General features: G+C 39.1%; 1 protein-coding gene across 7 annotated transcripts; it reads right to left on the bottom strand.

Moving 5' to 3' along the window:
- Window positions 1–638: 638 nt before the first annotated feature.
- On the bottom strand, window positions 639–20,489 carry LUC7L3 (LUC7 like 3 pre-mRNA splicing factor). 7 transcript variants are annotated; one of them, XM_055725606.1, is made up of 13 exons: window positions 20,266–20,489; window positions 13,536–13,602; window positions 12,471–12,510; window positions 12,094–12,238; window positions 10,799–10,873; window positions 10,609–10,713; window positions 9,349–9,510; window positions 8,598–8,881; window positions 7,909–8,069; window positions 2,723–2,863; window positions 2,512–2,617; window positions 2,028–2,093; window positions 639–1,169 (listed from the first exon to the last, which is right to left on the bottom strand). In XM_055725606.1, exons 1-12 carry the CDS (start codon window positions 20,362–20,364, stop codon window positions 2,069–2,071), a joined length of 1,410 nt encoding a protein of 469 aa, XP_055581581.1. In that variant the 5' UTR covers window positions 20,365–20,489; the 3' UTR covers window positions 639–1,169; window positions 2,028–2,068. The 7 variants fall into 7 exon arrangements, 6 of the variants coding, with proteins under 6 accessions (XP_055581581.1, XP_055581576.1, XP_055581586.1 ...); XR_008734904.1 differs by having other exon boundaries at window positions 2,028–2,617; XM_055725601.1 differs by having other exon boundaries at window positions 639–2,093.
- Window positions 20,490–20,834: the final 345 nt, after the last annotated feature.

Here is a 20,834-nt window from a genome sequence, read left to right as displayed (position 1 = left end):
AGGCACACCAAAATCAGAACAAGCACATTACAATAGTGCTTTGGCTGTGTCTGACTCCAGTTACATGTGTAGTCAAGTCCTGAATGCCAATATGAAGGATAATGCTTTTTTTTTTAAAAAAAAAAAAAAAAAAAAAAAGTATGTCAATTCAGTGCCTTACAGCACAGAAGCACACTTTACTGTCTCTGCTGCCGATTGGTACACGTCGCGGTTCTCTTCCAACAAGAACCACGTCTGTTTGCACTACAGCGTTACAAGAAAGCATAAGGCACGTCCCTCTTCCCTTGTATCTGTTCCAACATGCAGACCCTGGCTGTTATCAGCTGCCTACAGTTGATTAATATGCCAAACTGATAGCACAGTGCACCACACAGCAGCCTGACGGCCAGCCTCAGCAGGGGCATCTTTCTGATAATGCTGTAAAAAGTCTTAACTGCTTTATGAAGGCTCAAGGCCTACGTTTTTATTGTGAGATTTCTGGAACTTCTTAACCAACTGCAGCATAAGCTGTACTTCTTAGGGGACACACGATCCAACAAACGTCAAGTAAGCTTGAAATTAAATACTAACTGATGGCACACAAAAAAAACCCAAACCCACAAACACCACAGAATAACTAAGCATCCAAATTAATGGACTAAGCTTGAAGACATGAGTAAATTTATTAGGAAAGAAACTTATTTAATATTAAACGTTCAATGACAGAGACAATCAAATTTGTAACAGAAATTCAAAGATACTTTATTTCCATTTCTTGTATATCAAGAAGCTAGGAATAGCTTAGTTGTAAAAATGGGATTCATTTTAGTTCGATTCACACAAATACTAAACATTTATTCTTGTGTTTTAAAGTCCAAGAATGAAAACTTGCAATTAAACACTGAGCAAGCCATGTGTTCAGGTTATGTTGGTTTCTTATCTTAAAAAGTCTTAAAGAAAAAAAGGATACAGGACTTATATTCTCAGTAGCATATGTGCTATTATCAACACATCTTTCTGAACTCTGGGAGGAAACACCAGTCCTGAATTAAATTTTATTTAAAAAAAAAAATTTCTAACTCAACTTTATATTTTTCTACGCCACTACAGCTTTCTTTCACCTCATTTTAATGCAGATCTTCAGTTTAAGCTGTCTTCCACTGTCTTCGCAGGTTCTTCATGTAGCAGTCCTATAATGCAAAATTTTGGGAAAACAGACAATTAGACAGCATTAAGAGCATTTAGTTTACCATTCTTACATATTGGCCCAGTTGTTAGCTGTCATCTTAACTCTACAAAAATGTCAACATTGAACATGACTGACTTTAGAAGCAATAACATAGCATGAATAATTTAATGATCAACATTAAGTGCTTAAGAGTTCCTAGCATAAATAACGAAACTACAGTAACAAATTATGTTGCAAGAAGCTCATTTATCAGCTGTACTCTCCATTGTTAGTTCCTTATTTCAGGAATACAACTAAAGACCTTCTGTAAGAGTAAGAAAGCTATGTCAAGAGTGGGGAAAAAACTTCAAGTTTTCCTTTTAATACAGCATTTGTATTTCCCATTGTTTAGCTGTTTCATTTCCAACAAATGGTATTCTCAGCATACATTCTTGCCATGAACATTGTAATCATTTGGTGGCATCTGTCTCTGTATTTACATTTGCCTTAGAAGTCTGTTATCAGCCATTCCACTTCTCTGTACTATGGCTGATTGCAAATTCTCCTACACAGTAGGAAATATTAAACACATACCTCTTAAAGACTTGAATTGCATTGAAAGTAACAAGGCGATTATTATGTAGTGTTTATTGCATTTTAAACTCTTTAAAGATATCTAATTCTGGGCAGCACTGCATCCCTACATACAGTTGAAAGAAAATTCCATTCTGTTAACATCAGATTTAACAGTATTCACACAATACACAAAAAGTCCTTTTCACTATCTTGAAAATCAAAACACAACAGTAAGCTTAAAGATTACAGGCAACAGCATTCAAACATGGATGTGGGTAGAGAAAGGAGTACCTGGCATGAGTACCTGCTTAGTTTGACTGAATCCTTGATTTTTAATTTGGCTTTTCATGGGCCGCTCACAACACCAACGCTGTGTGAGGTATGGTAGTCAGCTGCAATAATTCATAAACCCTACACTTCCATCAATCCAATGCTACTGGCTCTCGAGTTACAGAACAAACTGCATTAGAATGCAAGGCAATAAAGCAAAAAAACTAGAAACATCCTTGACAAAGAAATACTAGCAGTTTATATGAAAACAAAGTAGTCCAACATGTGCCTCAAATATTAAGTATTAAAGCAAAAGTTTCTGCTGATGTACCAACACAATATGGACTTAAATACAAAAACAGTTCAACTTTTTTTAAAAAAAAAACGATAACAAAATCCCTAAAAATAAAAAAGGATAATTAATTTTTCTATTGTGACTATATTACAAATATGTCCCAAAGAGGCACACTAATGGGGGCACGAGTCTGCTACAAAATAGCTGAGACAAAACAATGTACCTCAAAATGTTTTGCAGGACTACACTGTCTTTTCCTTCAGAAGGTGCTTTAGTATGTCTTCTTACTTGGCTTAGTTCCATCTTCATCTGTGCATACTTACGCTGCACTGTTAAACAGTAACAAAAAGCCCTAATCAAAGTTTGAAATAATGCACTTACCTCTGTCTGATCTGAGGTCATATCAGATCAGTTTTAATTGGACTGAGTGTCACCTTCAGATTTAATGTCTTCACTGGTCCCATTGACCTCATTCTTAGTATCACTCTCCTTCGAGTCTGTATTTGTGTCTTCACTCTGTTTTTCTCGACTACTGGACTTCATACTACTTTTTTTATCATCAGATCCCCTCTTTTCTGCCATGAAAGAAGACATTGACCATGGATTTCAAAGTAAAAACAAACATTGCACATGTGAGATATATATTGCATACAAAATGGGACAATTACTTTCTATAGCAGTAACAGTAATACTCAAGAAATTACAGAAATAGGCTTCAGACTACCATGCTGGAATGGAGAGGGTACCAAAAAAAAGGTAAAAGGGGACAGCAGAGGGTGGGGAAAAGAGGAGAAAGGACAGACCTCCTAACAGAGGCAGCAACTCTGCTGTCAACTGTTGACATATACAAGTTGGGGGTAAAGAGGCAGTCAAGAAGTTAGGCGAGTGTGTAATTATGGTGCATGGCTTCCTTACTTATCATGGGACCATTTTTGTCCCCAAGTTTATGAGTTGTATGGCCGCCTTTGGTTTACAATTCTCATTAAATATGGTTCTTGAAAACAGAATCAGAAAAGAGTGATAGGATAACGCATTAGTGCATTACCAAATCAATCAATACTTGCCAATTTAAAAAAATAGCAACCCCAAACAACCAAATACTTGGGGAAACAAACAGTATTAAGCACTGCTAGCTCTGAAGGCGGGGATCACAGTGACAATCAAAATGCAGTCTGTCACAGAAGCTGCACGCTTGTCAGCATTATTATTTCCCAATTTTATACAAACCGCAGCCATTTATAATCCACTTATTAAAACAGCTTGGGGACACAGTTTGGAAGCTGTATAAAAAGCACTATTTTCCAAAGGAAAAGGAAAAGGAAGATGGGAAGGACCCCACAATTTCATCATGAATTGGAAAGCTGACTGATGAGTTTGCTACACTGCTGGAAAACTCATCTTTTCCTCAATAATCTTCGAAGGAAGGAAGGAAGCCAGAAGTAAAAATATTTCCATGGGAAGAAAAACATTCAGTATAAGAGCTGCGTGCCTCATCCGTAAATTCAGTATTTGCAAATTTAATAAAACTACCAATTACTTCTGTATTATTACACACCATAATATTCAACCTTTGATCAGTAAAGACACTTTGGAAAGAAAAAAATAATAAAAAAAAAAATCCAAAAAACCAACCTCTCTGATGTCATCATACAGAACAACATTCATGCTCTTTTTTTCTGATTATTCCCTGCTATCCGGGCAATTAAAATAAATAATATAAATATATATATACACATCCCCAACACAGGAGCACACAGATCGAACACACTGAAAAAAGCTACTTTAAATAATGTTATCACCTAGACTGGCGTAACACACTTTTATATTCCAGAAGACAAAGCAGAAATTAAGCTTTAAAAGAGAAGCAATATCCCAACTTCTTTGCTTTAAAACAGACCACCAAAAGGGAGGGGTAAAACCCCCACACAGAAATTAAGGCAACTGCCTAATGAGCACTACTACTGAGGTTTCACCTGAAGCAGCACATCCAGTGCACGGTGCTTGGAGAAAGCACGCAGCAACGTCAAAAAGCTAACTGAAGAACTAATAATTTTGTATCTGTCTGCCCTCGGTTTTGCAACTCCGCAGGTAGATTGCACTCTAACTAACCTTGTTAAAAAGTCTTCTTTTTGTGTCTTATAGGTATCTCCGATGCACACGTAGATCCACTGAGGAATAGTAGTCTTGTTTCCCCGCAGAGGACTAGTAGTCAGTCCAATAATCTTATCTTCTGTCCTATGTAGATATGGTAGATCTTAATAGCCCTACGGATGTGCAGTGTGCAGGGTTTTGTTCTGTCTTGTTTGTTTCTTGAATTTGGTCAGGAAGGACAATTTTGTTTAAGGTTAAAAAGCTACTATTAAACTGTGGTACAAAAGATGAAACTCTTCTAAAAACTTTTAAGAATAAAATAGGTTTACCATAGCAAACCTCCAGTTTGCCAAGCAGAACTGATAAAGTGTATTCAGCAAATAGTCCAATAACTGAGCTTCTTTCAACTCCTGGAGTATCTGCAAGCGGTAAAGTTCCTCCACTGTATTTTCAATCAGTGAGATTTCTTTCTTTAAAAGCATATACAATTAGTTTGCTGTTGAAACTGTGTATATTATTTCTGCTGTGATCTATTAGGTATAATCACATAATATTGACTTTGCTTCCTGATTCAACACATGCACATTTGTCTGACTGAGTTCATGTGGGCAACTGAGATATATTTTGTGAGAGCCCTTACCAAGATAATGTGAATGGTTTGTGTTCAGAAAATGCAAAAATCCGTCAAGCATAATATCCAGTATTAGTGAAGGTTTGGATGTTCTGACAGTATTTGCTGAGGTTTAATCACTAACAGGAAAACATGATCACAAATCAATTATTTTTATATAAGTATATGAATCTAGATTAAGGAAGGTAAAAAGCTAAGTTAAAAGTGGTCTGGAGGCATGTTCCAGTATTAACCCTTCATAAAACGAAGGTACTTGTAGAACAGATGTTTTCCTTTTCTTCAAAAGAAGACCCTATTTATTCCACCTACTCTGAAGTTGATTTACTTGAACAGCAGTTGTGTTCTGCTGGTTTACATTAAGCTAACACTCAATTTATGGCTGGTGGCTCCCTCCTTTAGCAAATGTATCCTTGTTCCTGAAACCCGAGTCAGAAATTGTCTCCATTTTTACATATACTTTTTTCTTACAATCTTAAAGGTCGTTGTATGCCACAGTATTTTAGTGAACAAGAAGCCAGGACTTCTGAATTTTCTAAGTATGACGCTAACGTGTAACAGTAGGGAAGTCTCGGGCAACCGTGCCTTGCTTTTTTTGCCCTGTTAAGATTCATGTTTATAAAGCAGTTTGAGATTTCAAGATGAAAGGCACTACCACAAGTAGTTACAGCCAGGCCTTTGCTGCTTACTTTTGTAACTGCAGATCAATGGTGGACATTTAGATTCTGAAGCCAATATTCCCAATGGAGCACCAAATGTAGTAAGTTATGTCTTAACTTCTACATTGCTTCCTTTTGTGCAAACAGCAGAGCAGGTAGCCAGCCACATGTTTGGGGTATATGAACCTCTAAAGCTATCTACAATTATCTACCTACAATGCCACATTGCAAGCATGAGGATGTAACTGTGTTTACAGCTTCATCATAGAAATTCAATGCTTGCTTATTAAATACTACTGCTTTTTTTCCTTTTCTTCTCCCCCCCCCCCTTTTTTAAGATTTTCCCAACAAAGGGAAAAACACAAACTTCTTTAGCATTACAGTCCTGCTCTGGGGCCTATGTGTGTTTCTAGAAATGTTACATTTCAATAGTCAAAAAGAGTAATTGATATTCCCATGTGGAATTTTCATCACAGCTCATAGCATCACCTTACTGTTCTCATTTCTGGAGGAAGAAAGCAGCAAGCAGCAAATAAAACGGCCAGCAAGGACATCAGTCAAGTTAAAACTAAAAATATTGAGATGCTGAAGAAAGTTCACTAGCTCCTCTATTTATGGAAGGATAAAGGAAAGAACTGAAAAGCTGTTAAGCTCAAAACCAGAGCAAATCTGAATAAATAAGAACACAATTATTTATATGCATAGACAGACACAGAATAGTGAATAGGACATTCTTGACTAAGTACCAGAAATCTCTTCGTAAGTATGCAAAAAAGGCACTATATGAGGTAGGAATAAAGTAACAAATGGACAGATATAGGCTACAATCCTGAATCGGAGTTTAAACACTATGCATCAGTTCCACTGCCAGAGAGAAAGCAGCTAAAACCCACTTGTGCTTATAAAGGGCAAAGCAAAATGAGAGAAGACTCAATATTTAAGATGCACCATAGTATAAACCAGAAAAATCAAAACAGTCTAAGGAAGTCAGGCAAGGAAAAGACATGAAGCATTACCAACATCTGGGAAACTAATCCACTGGATAAATATGGAAAAGTAAGGGTAGGGTGAACAGGCCTATGCAATCCAGAAACATGCACATAGCACCTTTCATTCCAGAGAACCTCAAAAGTACCTTAAAAACATAAACCGAATTGTTTCATCCATTACCGATGGTCAGCTTGAATAATGAAGCGGGGTGACTGTTTCAGACTGGACATTTTAGTCAATGCCCCAACAGAGCCAGTACTTTAAGCCAGAAGTTAGTATTAGATTTGTATAGAAGTTTCAAAAGAATTTTGAAGCGGAAAATTTAGCAGTAACAGTGAATCAATATCTTTTCATAGAATGTGAATCTGTAGTTTTCTCTCTGTAGCTCTTTTTATTCCTACTTAACAGGTAAAGCTTCTTTCATGAAGCAGTGAGTCACTATCAATGCTGTTGTACACGGTATGTCCTGCTACAAAAGCATTCCAAGGACTAATACAGCATTCTTTTTAAGACTCACCTGAACACTGAACAAAGCAAATGTCACTTCATTTGGAAAAAAACCCAAAAAACAAACCAACAAAAAACCAAACCACAACAAAACCAAAACACAAGAACAAGGGGGAAAGATGGTGGGAAGAGCAGGAGACTGGGGAGAGGGCATGAAATTGTTATTTAGACCATTACAGAAATTCTGCAAGATTTATCTTGGACGGTATTCATAGATTAGAAAACAAAACCAAAAAACTTAAAAGCACTGTTAAAGGAAAATAAAGGAAACATGATAGTGTAGAGAAATAATAGATGGTACAGGTGAAAAACCAGCTACCAAATCTCCCACAGAACATGTACCAGCAGAGGGTAATTAGAGAAATATCTAACAGTAGGAACAGAAAATACTCACTCTTAAGAATATCTGATTACAGGCTTATGTTTTTCTAAAGGTAAACAGTAAACAGGTCTTAAAATACATTAAAATCCTCGCACAATTTGTAAAGTGGTAAGCTTTTAATAACTACTGTAACATAAGAGGTGGTCACTGGGGTGTATATATGCACAACATGTGCATTAACAGTAACTGGAATGAACAAAATGCTTCAAATTGGTTAAAAGCAACATACACAGCTTATAAAACTAGATTTGACTTGATGCTAAGAAGGCCCTTCAGTCACTCACTGGAAGACTATGCTTTTGAGACTTTAAAGAAAGATTAGTTTCAGAACTTGATACGAACTCAGCCTTCACACAAACATACCTTTTTCTTTTGACTTCCTGTCTTGTTCTCTCTCTCTGCTTTTGCTTCTGTGCTTGTAGGATTTCCGATCGCGGCTTTTTGATCGTCTTCTGTCCCTACTACGAGACCTATGTTTTCTTTCTGATCTATCATGACTTCTGCTTCTTCTTCGGTCACGGCTCCTTAACATGCAGAGAAAATTTCAAGAATAGAAAATAACAGCTGACATTTACAACTCAGAAGCTAAAACAGTAGCACTTTCTAATACACTGATTATTTGCAGAAAACATGTATGTAAAACAAGCTTTAGCACACTGCATATAAGTATTTCTCAGTACATAAGACTGGCTTCACACTGCCTTCTTCATTTACTCAAACATTCAACCACACAGCTTAAAAACATCCAGTACTATGAATCACAGATCACCTTAAGGAAAAAAAAAAGATCCTGCTCTCTGGGAGCATTTGTCTACTCAAAGCTCCCTCGTAAGACCACTTCCACCACAATGGTGTCCATCTACTTCCAAAAATTGAGAGAAGACAGTGAACACACAGCAAAAACTTGCTCATCCTTAGAACCAGTAAAGCATGCCTCCACTGAAGAGGCAAGAACACATCTGTGATGTGACCCAGGCTAACAGATGAAGTCCCCACAAGATTTTTACAATTTGCAAAGTTACATGAAAGTACATAAACACACACACACACACCTGCTTCGCCTTCTTTCTCTGCTTCTTGATCTTTTGTGATCTCGTGAACGGCTGCATCTTCTGTCAGATGTTCTGCTTGAATGTCTACTCCGTGAACGGCTCCTTTTACGTCTCTCCCTATCACGAGCCCTCTCTTTTTCCTTTTCTTCTTCTTCACGTCGTCTCTTCCTTTCCCGCTCTTCTCTTTCCCGTTCCCTCTCTTTCTCTCTCTCTTCTCGTTCTTGTTTCTCTTTTTTTAACCTGTCATCACGGTCAGGTTCTTCTGTTCTTTTTCGTAACTTTTCCTTAAGAAAAAAGTTCACAGAAAAAAAAAAATGAAGATTACTCCAGATAAATCACTCAACGTAACTTAGCTCATACATTCTGAGGATGTTTCAGGTGTTTTTCCAAACAAAGGATGGCCTACATAGAAGCACTTTCTAAAATCCCTTAACGGAAATCCTTTGTCGTGCAGAACTTTTTTTCCTCGCCATTCTCACAAGAACAGAGGCCACGCTACAGTCCTTTACAAAGGCCACAAAAAATTCTCACCCAAATTTACATCTTTGCTTGTATCAAGTGTAATCACACACAACAAAGAATGTCAGTGCAAGCACAATGCTAAGCGTGCAGGGTACAATTCCATTTAATTTCTATATACCATCTTTGGAGTATTTCACCCGCTTGAGAAAGTCCACTGGGCAGCCTTCTATTTACCATAGGAAGCCTCCAAGCAATTTTTTAATATTCAATAACTGAAGGAGATGCTTACTTTTAAGTCTTCTACAGTAGCTTTTATTTTGGCATAACCCATGTGCTGCTTTCCCATCAAGTGGTCATCTACCCTGGACTGTGCATCTCCTACAATTAAAAAGGCTCCACAAACTTCACAAACTTCCATTTGCTTTTCTTGGGCTGCAAAGCTCTCAATTGTCTGCAAAAGAAAAACATTTGATAAAGCAAAGTAAAAGTTTCAGCCAGAAGCCACTGAAGAGATTTAGAACTTTATTGTTACTGTTATCAAATCCTAAGCACTAGCTCAAAGCCGTTATCTGCATGCTCTGTCTTCGGAGCACTGCACCTACCAGGATGAACAGCACAAAAATAGGCTACGTACGCCCATTCCACATAAGCCACAGTAAAGGAGTCTATTAGAAAACACATAAAACAAACCTTATTCTACACTGCAAAGGATTAATACGTATATAGCCTTATCTGCAGCTTCCTTGCAAACTCAGGATTATAAAAAATACAAATGATTTTTCTGGCATCAACTGAAATGCCTGGAGCTGCAGAATAAGCATGTAGTATGTCTCAAGCAATGAAAAGGCTAGAATATCCCATGAAGAAATACAAAAAGGAATGCTGGGCTTCTATTTAAAAGACTAATAAGTCAAATTGATTCAGTTTCAACAGACATACGAGAAATATACTGAAATTTCAACATAAACCCAAATAATGATTGCTGTGCAATGTTCATGAATCATATAGTATGGACACAAACACTACAGCCCACAACATTTAAGAACTTTTAAAAAATAAAACAGGCATCACAATTTCAGCACATTATTAAACGCTGAGATATAATGTCTAAACATAAGCTCCTTTCTATTGACAGGAACTTGCTATTTAACACATTAACTTTGGCTTCTGTAGCTCTCTAATTCAGATAGATGCCCGTCTCCAGTCACAGCCCCAACACAAAGGCTCTCTGTAACAGTCAGATCAGTAATTCAGTGAAATAATATTGCAGGGGCTACATGGCAAAGTTTAACTGAGACCTGAACTAGAGTAAGATGGAAGCTCGCCTCCAGGGCTGCTATGTGAATAGTTTCCCAATTTGTGTGCAGGAAACCCACTTTCAAGGTAGCATGCTGAATCAACACACTGGACTAACTCATTTAAGTGTCCTGTTATTGTCTAATAAATTCTGTGCAGAACTTGCATGCCTTCAATGTTAAAGACAAGGTTAAAACTGTACTGTTGCACCAAATTTTGAATTAAGTCTGACAGATCTAGAAACATTACTTACTGAAGTTGTAGACCTCAGCAATTCTCTCTCTTCCTTTAACTGTTCAACAAGTTTCATCATTCCTTGTGCCTCTTCCACCTTCCCTTCTGAACCTAGTTCTTCAATCTAAAGGACAAGAGAAAAATTCAACTATAATTTTTCACCAAGTAACAGAAGAGATCTCTGTTACATGGGGTAAAAAAATCCTCACCTGTTGTAGAAGTACATCAATTTTGTCCGTTAACACCTGAATCTTCTCTTCATTTTTACCGGTAGGTCCCGCTCCCTGCCAAACAATACAAACACATATCATATATATATATATATATATATATATATGTATATATGTATGCATGCACAAATGTATGTCTTCTTATATTCCAGAGACACTTCAGGAATAACCCCCTCCTACTGCTTCTCCTTAGCGAGAACCTACTAACAGAGTAGACTCCTCAACACAGCTTATTCCACTCTTGCTGAGTGAAGCAAGTTTTAGTCACACAAATTCCTCCTAAATCAACAAAAACATTCAAGGCCTGGCCCATAAAAGGTAAGACATTTGAATTCAAAGTCCTAAATTTAAACTCTGAAGCTACCATGCAGCCATTACGTATCTTTGCAGACACTCAAATATGACTTAAAAGTTCCGTGGGCTCTGAAATTTAACTTCTGAGCCTAAACGCAAGAAAACGTCTCACTTCATCCAGAATGTACTGGTTACTAGTGTCCTCTCTGCCGGAATAGACTTTTATCTACCTCACTCTAACCTCTGCTCTACTCCACAGCCAGTAAGCTCTCTTGACTGGGTACTGCTCCTTCTGAAGCAACTGGACTTTGCACAGAACAATTAATTGCAGCAGCAAGAAGGAGCAAGGCTCCTAGCAGTCAGGAAACTCTCAGAGCACAGGTCACAGTCACTGCTCCAAATCCATCAAAGGACAAGAAAATGAGTGGAGTAAACATGCAAAATTTTTCTCCCAGTCAGTTTAAGCTTTTCCTTAACAGCTGTCTAGTATGCAGCCTGAAACTGAGAGAAGTCGCACAGAAGAATTTATTTCTCAAACTTCCATAATTCCATCATCACCTGCCAATGGCGGTGCTGGAGTACAAAGAGGTTATTGCCCCAGTGTGGCTGCTGACGGGGGATTTAGCTCCATCAGCTGCTGAAAGACCCAGTGCCTGCTTACTTCAGTAGTATCACTGTGATACAGCTTACTAGTAGAAGGAAGGAAAAATATGCAACTAAACGAGAGAAGGTAAACTGAGGTTAACAGGGTAAAGACAACACTTGACAGGATCAGTTTTCCAGGGCGAACAACAGATACTGATTCTGAGGGAACAGAGAGGGATTCTTGCTGACTGTGGAGCCGCCTGCCTTTTCCATTAGGGCTAGATGCAAACTACTGGCTAACAGATGAAGAGACTTATCTAACAGAAACCTTCTGGAAAACAATGTATTTTACCTGAAGAGGCTATCTAGAGGAAAAAAGATTCTTCCAGACTCACCCCAGAAGACTGTTGATTCTGTGACAGTGCCAAACGAGCATGGCCTCTTCGAATCCTGCGTTCTACCTCTGCAAGTAAGCTTTGTAAATAGCGTAAGAAGTCTCTTTCATAGCCCACTTTCATAAAACGAGAGCTCTTTTCGTACCTGGTGAAGTATTTTAAAAATGAAAGCTCACATCAATCCATAATATATGAACTATAAATAACAAAACCTGCCATGTTATAAATTCTTACTCAAGGTAAGTGACTAGTATACATTTAAATAAATGTTTACATAAATCAAAAAGCAATTAAGTTTCTCATGGTTGGCTTGCTTTTAAAATTTTTAAGTGTACTAGAAGCACTATTCGCATTAACTTATCAGCCAACATACTTACTGTTTACGTAGATTTTCATCGTGAATTTTTTCACAAGGACCTAAAAGACCACACAAAAAGTTTTAAGCTTACGTTCTTGAATGGTGTTTCACATTCCAAAAGCATTTGTTCGTGCACCGTAACAGAACAGAGCTACAAACACTTCCCAAGGATTTTTATGCTTGCCTTTCTGCTTCCTTTTGCTTGGAGTTTGAAAGACACGTTAAAGAAAAAGAATGCCAATATGGTTTAGTAATTATAAAACTAAAGGAGATTCTGAATGACATATAAAGTCTTCATATAAAACAGAATTTCCAGATCAAGTTCTACATTGCTAAAACTACACAAAGTAATACCCTGAACAACTATGGTCTTAAAAAAAAAAAAAAACACCCACACACAAAAAATAAACCCACACAAAAAGGAAAAATTACATATGAAAGGTAATTTCACCAAGCATTTTCTAAGCTCCAGACAGTATTCTCTGTAATAAACTGGCTACTTAAAACATTGATCTTCAGAGTAAAATTAGGAGGTATGTGGCCTGAGTTCACAAAGCAGTCATGTTAAAATTCCCCACCTTCCCCAGTCTATCAAATTCTTCAACGGACTTGGAAATTAACAGAGGCAAAAAGCCTGGTTTTCCTAGTCACCACCTCCAAACTACATGTTGTCTGCATACCATCACTTGAAAGCTACTAGTAATTTAGAGATGGCCTTCAGTAATAACTATTAGAGTAAATAAGTCTCTAAAGAAGCTCAATAATGTATACTCAAAAAGAAGTTAGAACCCTGCCCAGGTAGAATAAGCCAGACTAGAAGCCAACACCTCAAGAGGAAAAAACCACCTCATACCCTATAATTTAGCTTACAGAAAAAAAAAAATAATAATTTTTCACTTAGAGGAAATAGGATTTGGAACAAATATTGCTGTTAACATATGTCACCAGCAACCCTTTAAAAATAAAAACGCCTATTTTCAAAGTGTTTTGACAGAGCACTGTACAATAAAAATGTAGTTTGCAAACAAAAGTTCAATTGTAATTACATTTAAGTGACTAAGAATCACAAGACTTACAGACTTACCTAAATCAGAACGGGTATTCGTAAATAATTCAGCTGGGCAAAAGCCACAAAGGTAGTATTTACAAACCTGACAGAAGAGAAGAAAGAAATAGGCATCACTTTTTTCCTCATGAACTTGTCATTTTAGGCAATTGCTTCTATTTTCTAAAATACAGTGTAAAAATGCCCTTTACACACTGCAACACTTCTGAAAGTTTTACACACATACACCCTATCTTTGTGTTACTTGGTAGCAGTAAATGCTACAAGGTGCACCTAAATGACGAAACATCAAAAATCTTACTTCCCATTGCAATAATAGCATTTCTTAATTTCACAACTAAGTATGTAAGGAAAGCATAATCTATTTGTAAATTCAATACAGTATTTGATATTTCTAAAGGAATTAAGTCAGATCAGACTATTAAAAATCACAGTGAAATTCCTTAACCGTGAAAACCTACAAGGGGGGAAAATATCTGCTATGGAAGCAGGAAAGCAAATTCCTCTGAGCTTGACTGTAACAACTCTTGTGTTCAGCCTTCATTTTTTCAGTGCCACTGGCTTGGAGAACAGGAGCCATCAGCATTCAAACATACAGTACTGCCTCAAGGATTCTGATGTCAATTAAAAGACTTAAGAACACATACAATAACTACACATTCCAATGCTTTTAAAAAATTCCTACTTGAAGAACAACTGGCAAAGAGATGTTCACTGTAACCTGGTTTCCTGCCAACTAAAAAATGGTTTGTTTTGTTTCTACATAGCCTATTTTTACATTAGCAAGTCAGGTTCTTTTTGATAACAGAAAAATACCACCAGGAAGTTAGAAGAAAGCCAACCTGTTAGTCTAGCTAGTAAATACTTAACATACGCTGGGATAAAACTAGCTTTTGTGAAAAAGATTATTCACCCTCAACCATGAGCATGGACTCAGCTAGTCAAGTTGGTCAGGTCTTTAAATTGATTACACAGAAAAATCTCCTGTCTATCTATCAGAACAGCCAAAAAGATAAAATCAGAAATACTTTCACTCCTATCTTTATAAGCCAACTTAAATACCTAGTTCTTCAATAGAACCTTCCCCTAGATGTGACTGCCATTAACTAACTTAACTGTCAATCCAAAACTAGCCTCGACATTCTTCTAACATCTTTTATGTTACACCAGTTTCTAGTATTTGGCAAATCTAGTAATAACTACTGCATATTAAAACCTAGTTCTAACACTCTCACACATACTGTGGACAAAGATTTGTGACATATTTCCTAAGATACATTCTGAAGTATTTTAACAAATAGGGGTGTCACGACAGACCCAAAACCTACCAACACCACCCTGAAGTGCCTGCGACACCAGCTGACCAAATTAGACAGTCTAATTTATTTTTCCATGATAACTGCCAGACTGCAAATGTGACTACAGAAGTTTAAACTGTACTGACTGCTGTACAGATTACACAGAAAAACTATCAAGCTTTCTAATAACAAGCCACGGACATGAAAAACAAACAAAAAAATCTTTTATTACATAATTTGGATACTTCTCCCATGATCCAAGTTAGGACACTGTGGCACCTATGTGAAGCAACTTACCAAGAATAGTTAAGAAAACACCACACAAAATCACAACATTTTTTTCTTCTCAGGAAGCAAGGTGAAAGTTAATAGACAAAATACGGTTTCAGAATCTGCTCTTCTCTGAAACCTGCGGTATCCCTCATTTTAATACCAAGCTGTTTCAAGGAAGCAGTTTCTGGGATGAACTCCTGTACTAGCCAATAAGAAATCTAATTTCTCACTATTTTCCCTTACTCCTCCATTTTTCATCCTCATCACCCATGTATCAGGGTCAGTGAAAGGCAGTTCCCCAAAAAAATTTCAGGGGTGGATTAGATAATTCCCTAAAACATAGAGAGCACACTAATAACAGTCTGATCGTCTTATGCTGTAAGGAGTCGTAGAACATCTTGTATCAGCTCAGAAATTATGCAAACGGGCCTGTACCAGTTTTGAAATAAGTAGCAACACAAGTTATTAGAGGCAAAAGTATGCTGAAGACAAAAAAACCCAAACAAACCAACAGCAGAAATAATTAAAATAATTTTATGAAACAGTACTGCTAGGAAAAGCATCCTCTTACGAGCTGATGGTTACAGCCAAAACCAGTAGTAACTGATACTAAAATACATAGCTTAAACATGTGTCATACATTAATTTTTTATATTAAAAAAACACACAAACAAACCAAAACCCTAAGCCACAACAACAAAACCCACACACACTGAAAAGCTACATAATTTTCTCCTAGCTAACTCTGGATGCTATGCTACCTAGTGAATTACTTTATATTCTCTCCTGAGAAGCAGCCTGCAGAGAAATACCTTACAGTGGTTCAGCTAGTGTGTCTGCAGCAATTTCCTCCCGCTCTCATACCTATTTCATTATGTTCTTCAACTGATCTTGCTTCAGCAGAAAAACACTACTTTAGACAATCTTTCAGAATCTCAAAAGGTATCATTCCAGCTCAGCTTCACCATGTGGTACATCGGTCAGTGGCATAAGTAATCAATGATGAGCAAGGATAGAAAAGACCAAGAAATGGCTCAAGCATCACAGAGTCATTAAAGGACTCAAACAGAGGCGATATACTTCAAATGGCGTTACTCATCCATGGCTTATCAGACAGCTGCGCTTAGCACAAGTCAGAAGTAATATGGAAATACATTCCGTATTTGCAGAAACAGAGCAATAGGCAGTTTAGCATGGGTATTTACCTATGCAGGTAACAAGCACTTACTCCTTTTTGCCAAATTATTCTGATGACTCCGCTACCAAGAGTCTATAACAGAGAGGAACGTTACTGTCCAACTACTGCAGCACGATTAGCCATAGCTTGTGTCTCAAAGCCTTCAGGGTCTCACGTTTCAGGAAGACACTAGACCAAATACAGATAGGATAGACACTTGGAACTTTCCACTTCTTCATCTCAAGTTCACTAATTCTTTAAGTCTCTTGGAGCTGGAAAAGTAGTATCCTTCATCTCAGACTTGACTAAGCTAACAGCAAGAATGGCTAGCTCTTCCAGGTTTGTGAACCAATTCAAAGCTTTCCTTTATAAAGAAACTATTGACAGCTGTATATCATTAATACTTCTACATTAATAGGGTCATCTTCTGCAAAAAATTATGTATGGAGGAGAAGTATCAGTGTAACTGTAAAAAAAATTATGTAAGCAAATTCCTTTAAGCAGACAATTCCTAGTAAAAAGGCTGAGAATAAAGTCCAGCAGGTTGTGGTTCACACACTAAAAACTAAAAAAAAAAAATAAATCCTTCATATAGATGAGTTTTTTGAAACCACTGAAGTTCACAGGCATCAGACATTTTATGAGTAACGCTCAACCACCCAAGACCAAACATAAGCCCTTCCCCCAAACCCCAGGTTTAGAGATAACCTTCTATTACTAATATTCTTCCAAAACAAGTCCTCCCCTCCTCATCCCCTGGAGAATTAAGTCCCGAGATTCTGAGACCAATTTAGGTCTTTGGCATTAAAAAAAGTATAACACATCATAAATAGCTAATACCATCAGATCATATTTAAAATACGGAACCTACATTTTGCGAAACTGCATTCTTATCAGAGATGGCTTCTCACAGTCAATTGTCCATAACAGCTCGGCAACCCTTCCCACTTTCTGGGGAACGTTTTACCTTGAAGGACCCATCACAATCTCAAAGCCTTATACAAAGCATGAGTAGTCAATGCTGGGCTTTCTTCTGCTACAGAACAGCCTCAGAACTCTTACACAATCACTGTTTCCACACAAAACTTGTTTTGTATAGGTGGCATATTAAAGCAAGAATGTGTGAATCAAGAAAAGTTACTGTTCCAGAAATATACTTTGTCTACATATATGACAGTAAGCAGAAAGACTAAAATAATTGATACTAGTAACTTCCGCCTGCACAGAAAACAGAAAGCCTTTATGCCAAAACTAGAACTGATCATCTAAGGACATTCTGCAATACCAAAACATACAGCAACCGGGATTTCAGTTTTTAAGATTACAGGCTTCAATCATGTCAAAGTTTTAAGTAAGAACGTAAGCTCTGCAAAAAGCTTTACAATACATGATCAACATGTTTCATTAGAACTGCAAATAAATGCTCAGCTATCATACACTCTGCTTCCACATCTTCAGCTTCCACTCCTATGTTGTATTTCATTGCACCTTCCCTTTAGTTTTCGACATCCACCTAGATGCACTCTACAGATGATAAATAGAGATAAGCTTGTTTTGATAACCTTCCATATCCAAAATGGATGAAATGTGACACAAAACCCTAAACTTTGGTATAAACTTTGGTATGAGTACAACATGCTTATCTTGAAAAGACTACATGTTAACATATCACTAATTTTACAAGAAATAACATTAGCATATGTACTCCATCTGAAAAGCAAAACAGCAGTCAGGCAGATGAATTCATGCTACTATTTGAACCTTATCTGTATCTCCTGTCTTTTAAAACATGTCATCTTTAGGTGATGCAAGAAGTCAAACTGAAATAAATGTTTTAACAGCAGGGTTTTGGTTGGCTTTTTTGTTTGGGGTTTGTTTGGGTTTTTTTAATGAACTAGTCAGTTGACTACAGGATTCAATGACAACTTTCCTTTCAGAGGCTGCAATTAATAATGGCCCTATAAACTTTATAATAAAAGCAGGAGCAGAGTAAACAGCAGCAATTCTTGCAAGACCGAAGGCTCGACCCCAATACTGTAAATTTGCCATTGCCCTTAAGACACAGCACAGCTCTCCTTGTTCTAAATTGTCTAAGGAGGGCTGGGAAGAAGAGACAAGGCCCCATTTCTGAAGCAACAAAACCAAACAGCTTAGACAAAAAATCCTATAGTCAATCTCTCCAGCCTAACACTGAAAAATTTGCTCATTTGAACATGAAGAAAATCATCTGAACTTGATTAAAGAAAACAAGGAAAAAAACAACCACACAAATAAAACAAAATCAAGAAAAAAAACCCCAAGTCTCTCCCACCTTAAATAAACCAAAATAATCTCCTTATCTATTCTACCTGGACCACCATGGCTCAAACCATATTTCCAAACATGAATAGCTCCTTGAGTTCAGAATAAAAACAAAATATGTAATGGAACACCTACTTGAATAATGGAATTTGGTTAATAAGAGAAGTCTAGAAATACAGTAAGAAGGTTATGAAAACTTCCTGAACCCAGAGTATCCTCCTGACATGCACAGCTTACCTATTAGAACTGCATTTTTCAAGGGGGTGTGGGGTGTGGGGGGAGTTCCTTGCACTTGCAAAATCTAAGGCAAGAGAGATATCTGTCCTTATTTCATGCATTCCAAGACAAATTAAAATATGAATCTGTCATCTTTAAAATGATATAACTCCCATTTGAAAACGTGAAATTCACACCTCTGTGATTTAAGATGCAATTTAGAACAGCCAAAAGTAAGCATCCCTCCCTTCTCCCAATTTAACATCATCCCAAGAAAACGTTAAGGGCAGGAGTAGCTAAGTGCTTTTTGCAGTTTAAACCACAGAAGTTCCCATCACACAGGTAATAAACTATCGTAACTGGGATATTGTGTATGTTAAAATAAAGTAACTCAAAAATGTACCATGAATGGGGGGTGGGGGGGTGGAAGCAAGAGTGCTCATCTCTCCCAAAGAAGCAGCTACAGGAACTTTATAACTACCACTGATTTCTTCTGAAATAACTTACAGTACAACTATGATGGATATCACTAAAAGTCATCATTCGTTAAGGCTCAACCATACCTGGGGAGAAGCCCCACTCCAAAATAACTATTATTTAAAAGCCTTGTTCGAGCTATTTATTGCAGAAGATTAACTAACCATCACATTAAAAAAATATACGCAAGTACTTCTAAACAATAGTACTGTTTACATTAGTCCCCCTCAAGAGCTGTGGCATTTCTCTGAGTAAACATGGAAGGGATCAAGCTTTCCTTAATAAAATCCTCAGTTTCAAATATCTTATGGTTCTTCCTTGTGCTACAACCTCCAGTTAAACATGAGGATGCCTGTACCCTCCTGTTTCCTTCCCCAACACCACGCTCAGGAAGAGATCCAGAGACATTTATCTTCCAAACTACTAACATCTGCCCCATCTCCCTTCCTGCAAGCCAACAGGCTTCTACTCAGGCGAGCAGAATTCCACTATTCCACCCACACAGCTACCGACACCTTGTTTTTCTTTTTCCCCATGGGAGATCTCAGCCACCAACCGACCCTCTAAGGCCCCCCCCGCCCGTTTACCGACGCTCCGCCAAGAGCACGCCACGGCCAACCCCACCTCTCCCCCTTGCTCCGAAACACAAACACAAGGCCTCTCTCCTCCCAGCTGCCCAAACAACGCCGCAAGCCCCTTCACACTGCCTGACTATGGCGGGATCCTCATCCCTCCCGGTTCCTCCTCCTCCTCTCAAGGCCCAGCGAGGTTCCCGCGCAACGGCCCGGCCCGCCCCGCGGCCGCCATGTAGGAGCCCCGCAGCCCCGCGCCGACGGCCCCCACCTGCCGCCCAGGCCTGGGGAGCCCCCTCGCCCCGCACCCCTACCCTGCCCCCGGGCCGGGAGAAGCCGCAGGCCCGCGGCCCGTGTCGTTACGACAAAACCCCGGCCCTACGAGGGGGATGCGGAGGCGGGAGGGAGGGGAGAGGCGGCTCCGCTTCACTCACGCTCTCATGGTCCCACCGCACGTTGCTGCGCTTCTCATCCGGGGCCAGGTTTCTGTCCCGGCCCATAAGCTCATCTAGGAGCTGGGCGGCCGATATCATCGTGTCGTCCTGACCGAATCCCCCCTCGCCAAACACCGGCGCCGCCGCCGCCTCGCCTCCCCAACCGACCGCGCCGCCGCTGAGAGTGACAGAGACAAAATGGCGGCGCGGCTCCTCGCCCTGCCCACAATGCACCGCGCGCCGCCTAACCGCCTCTGGGGCCTTCGGAGCGCGGGCCGGGCCTGCCCGCGGCCTCGCGTGGGGGCGGCCCCGCGGCCCTGCCCACCCGGGGCCCGCCGCCTCCCCGCCGGGCCGGCTCCCGGGCCGCGGCGGCGGCGGGGAAGGCCGGGTAGGACGGGGCCGGTCCCCTTCCCGTGGCCCGTCCTGGGGGTGTCGTCGGCCGCTGATGGCCCCGGCAGGCGAGAGGTGCCAAGGCGGCGTTACCACCGGGGAGGGAGGCGCGGGGAGGCCCCGCAGCGCGGCCTGGCTGGGTGTGGGGGCCACCAGGCACCAGCCTCCTGCCCTGCGGG

This window comes from Falco cherrug, chromosome 1 (genome assembly GCF_023634085.1).
Source record: "Falco cherrug isolate bFalChe1 chromosome 1, bFalChe1.pri, whole genome shotgun sequence".
Classification (NCBI taxonomy): Eukaryota; Metazoa; Chordata; class Aves; order Falconiformes; family Falconidae; genus Falco; species Falco cherrug.
Note: the sequence above shows the minus strand (reverse complement) of the source record. Positions and strands in the feature narration are given on the sequence as shown.

What these genes read in the sequence shown, in the direction of transcription:
- LUC7L3 (XM_055725586.1), bottom strand. Translation starts at nt 20,364, where the DNA reads ATGATATCGGCCGCCCAGCTCCTAGATGAGCTTATGGGCCGGGACAGA. An exon ending in GAATACCCGTTCTGATTTAG is followed by an intron (nt 12,511 to 13,535) that starts GTAAGTCTGTAA and finishes GTGGTCTTTTAG; the next exon opens with GTCCTTGTGAAAAAATTCAC. An exon ending in AGAATCAACAGTCTTCTGGG is followed by an intron (nt 10,874 to 12,093) that starts GTGAGTCTGGAA and finishes ATTGTTTGGCAG; the next exon opens with GGAGCGGGACCTACCGGTAA.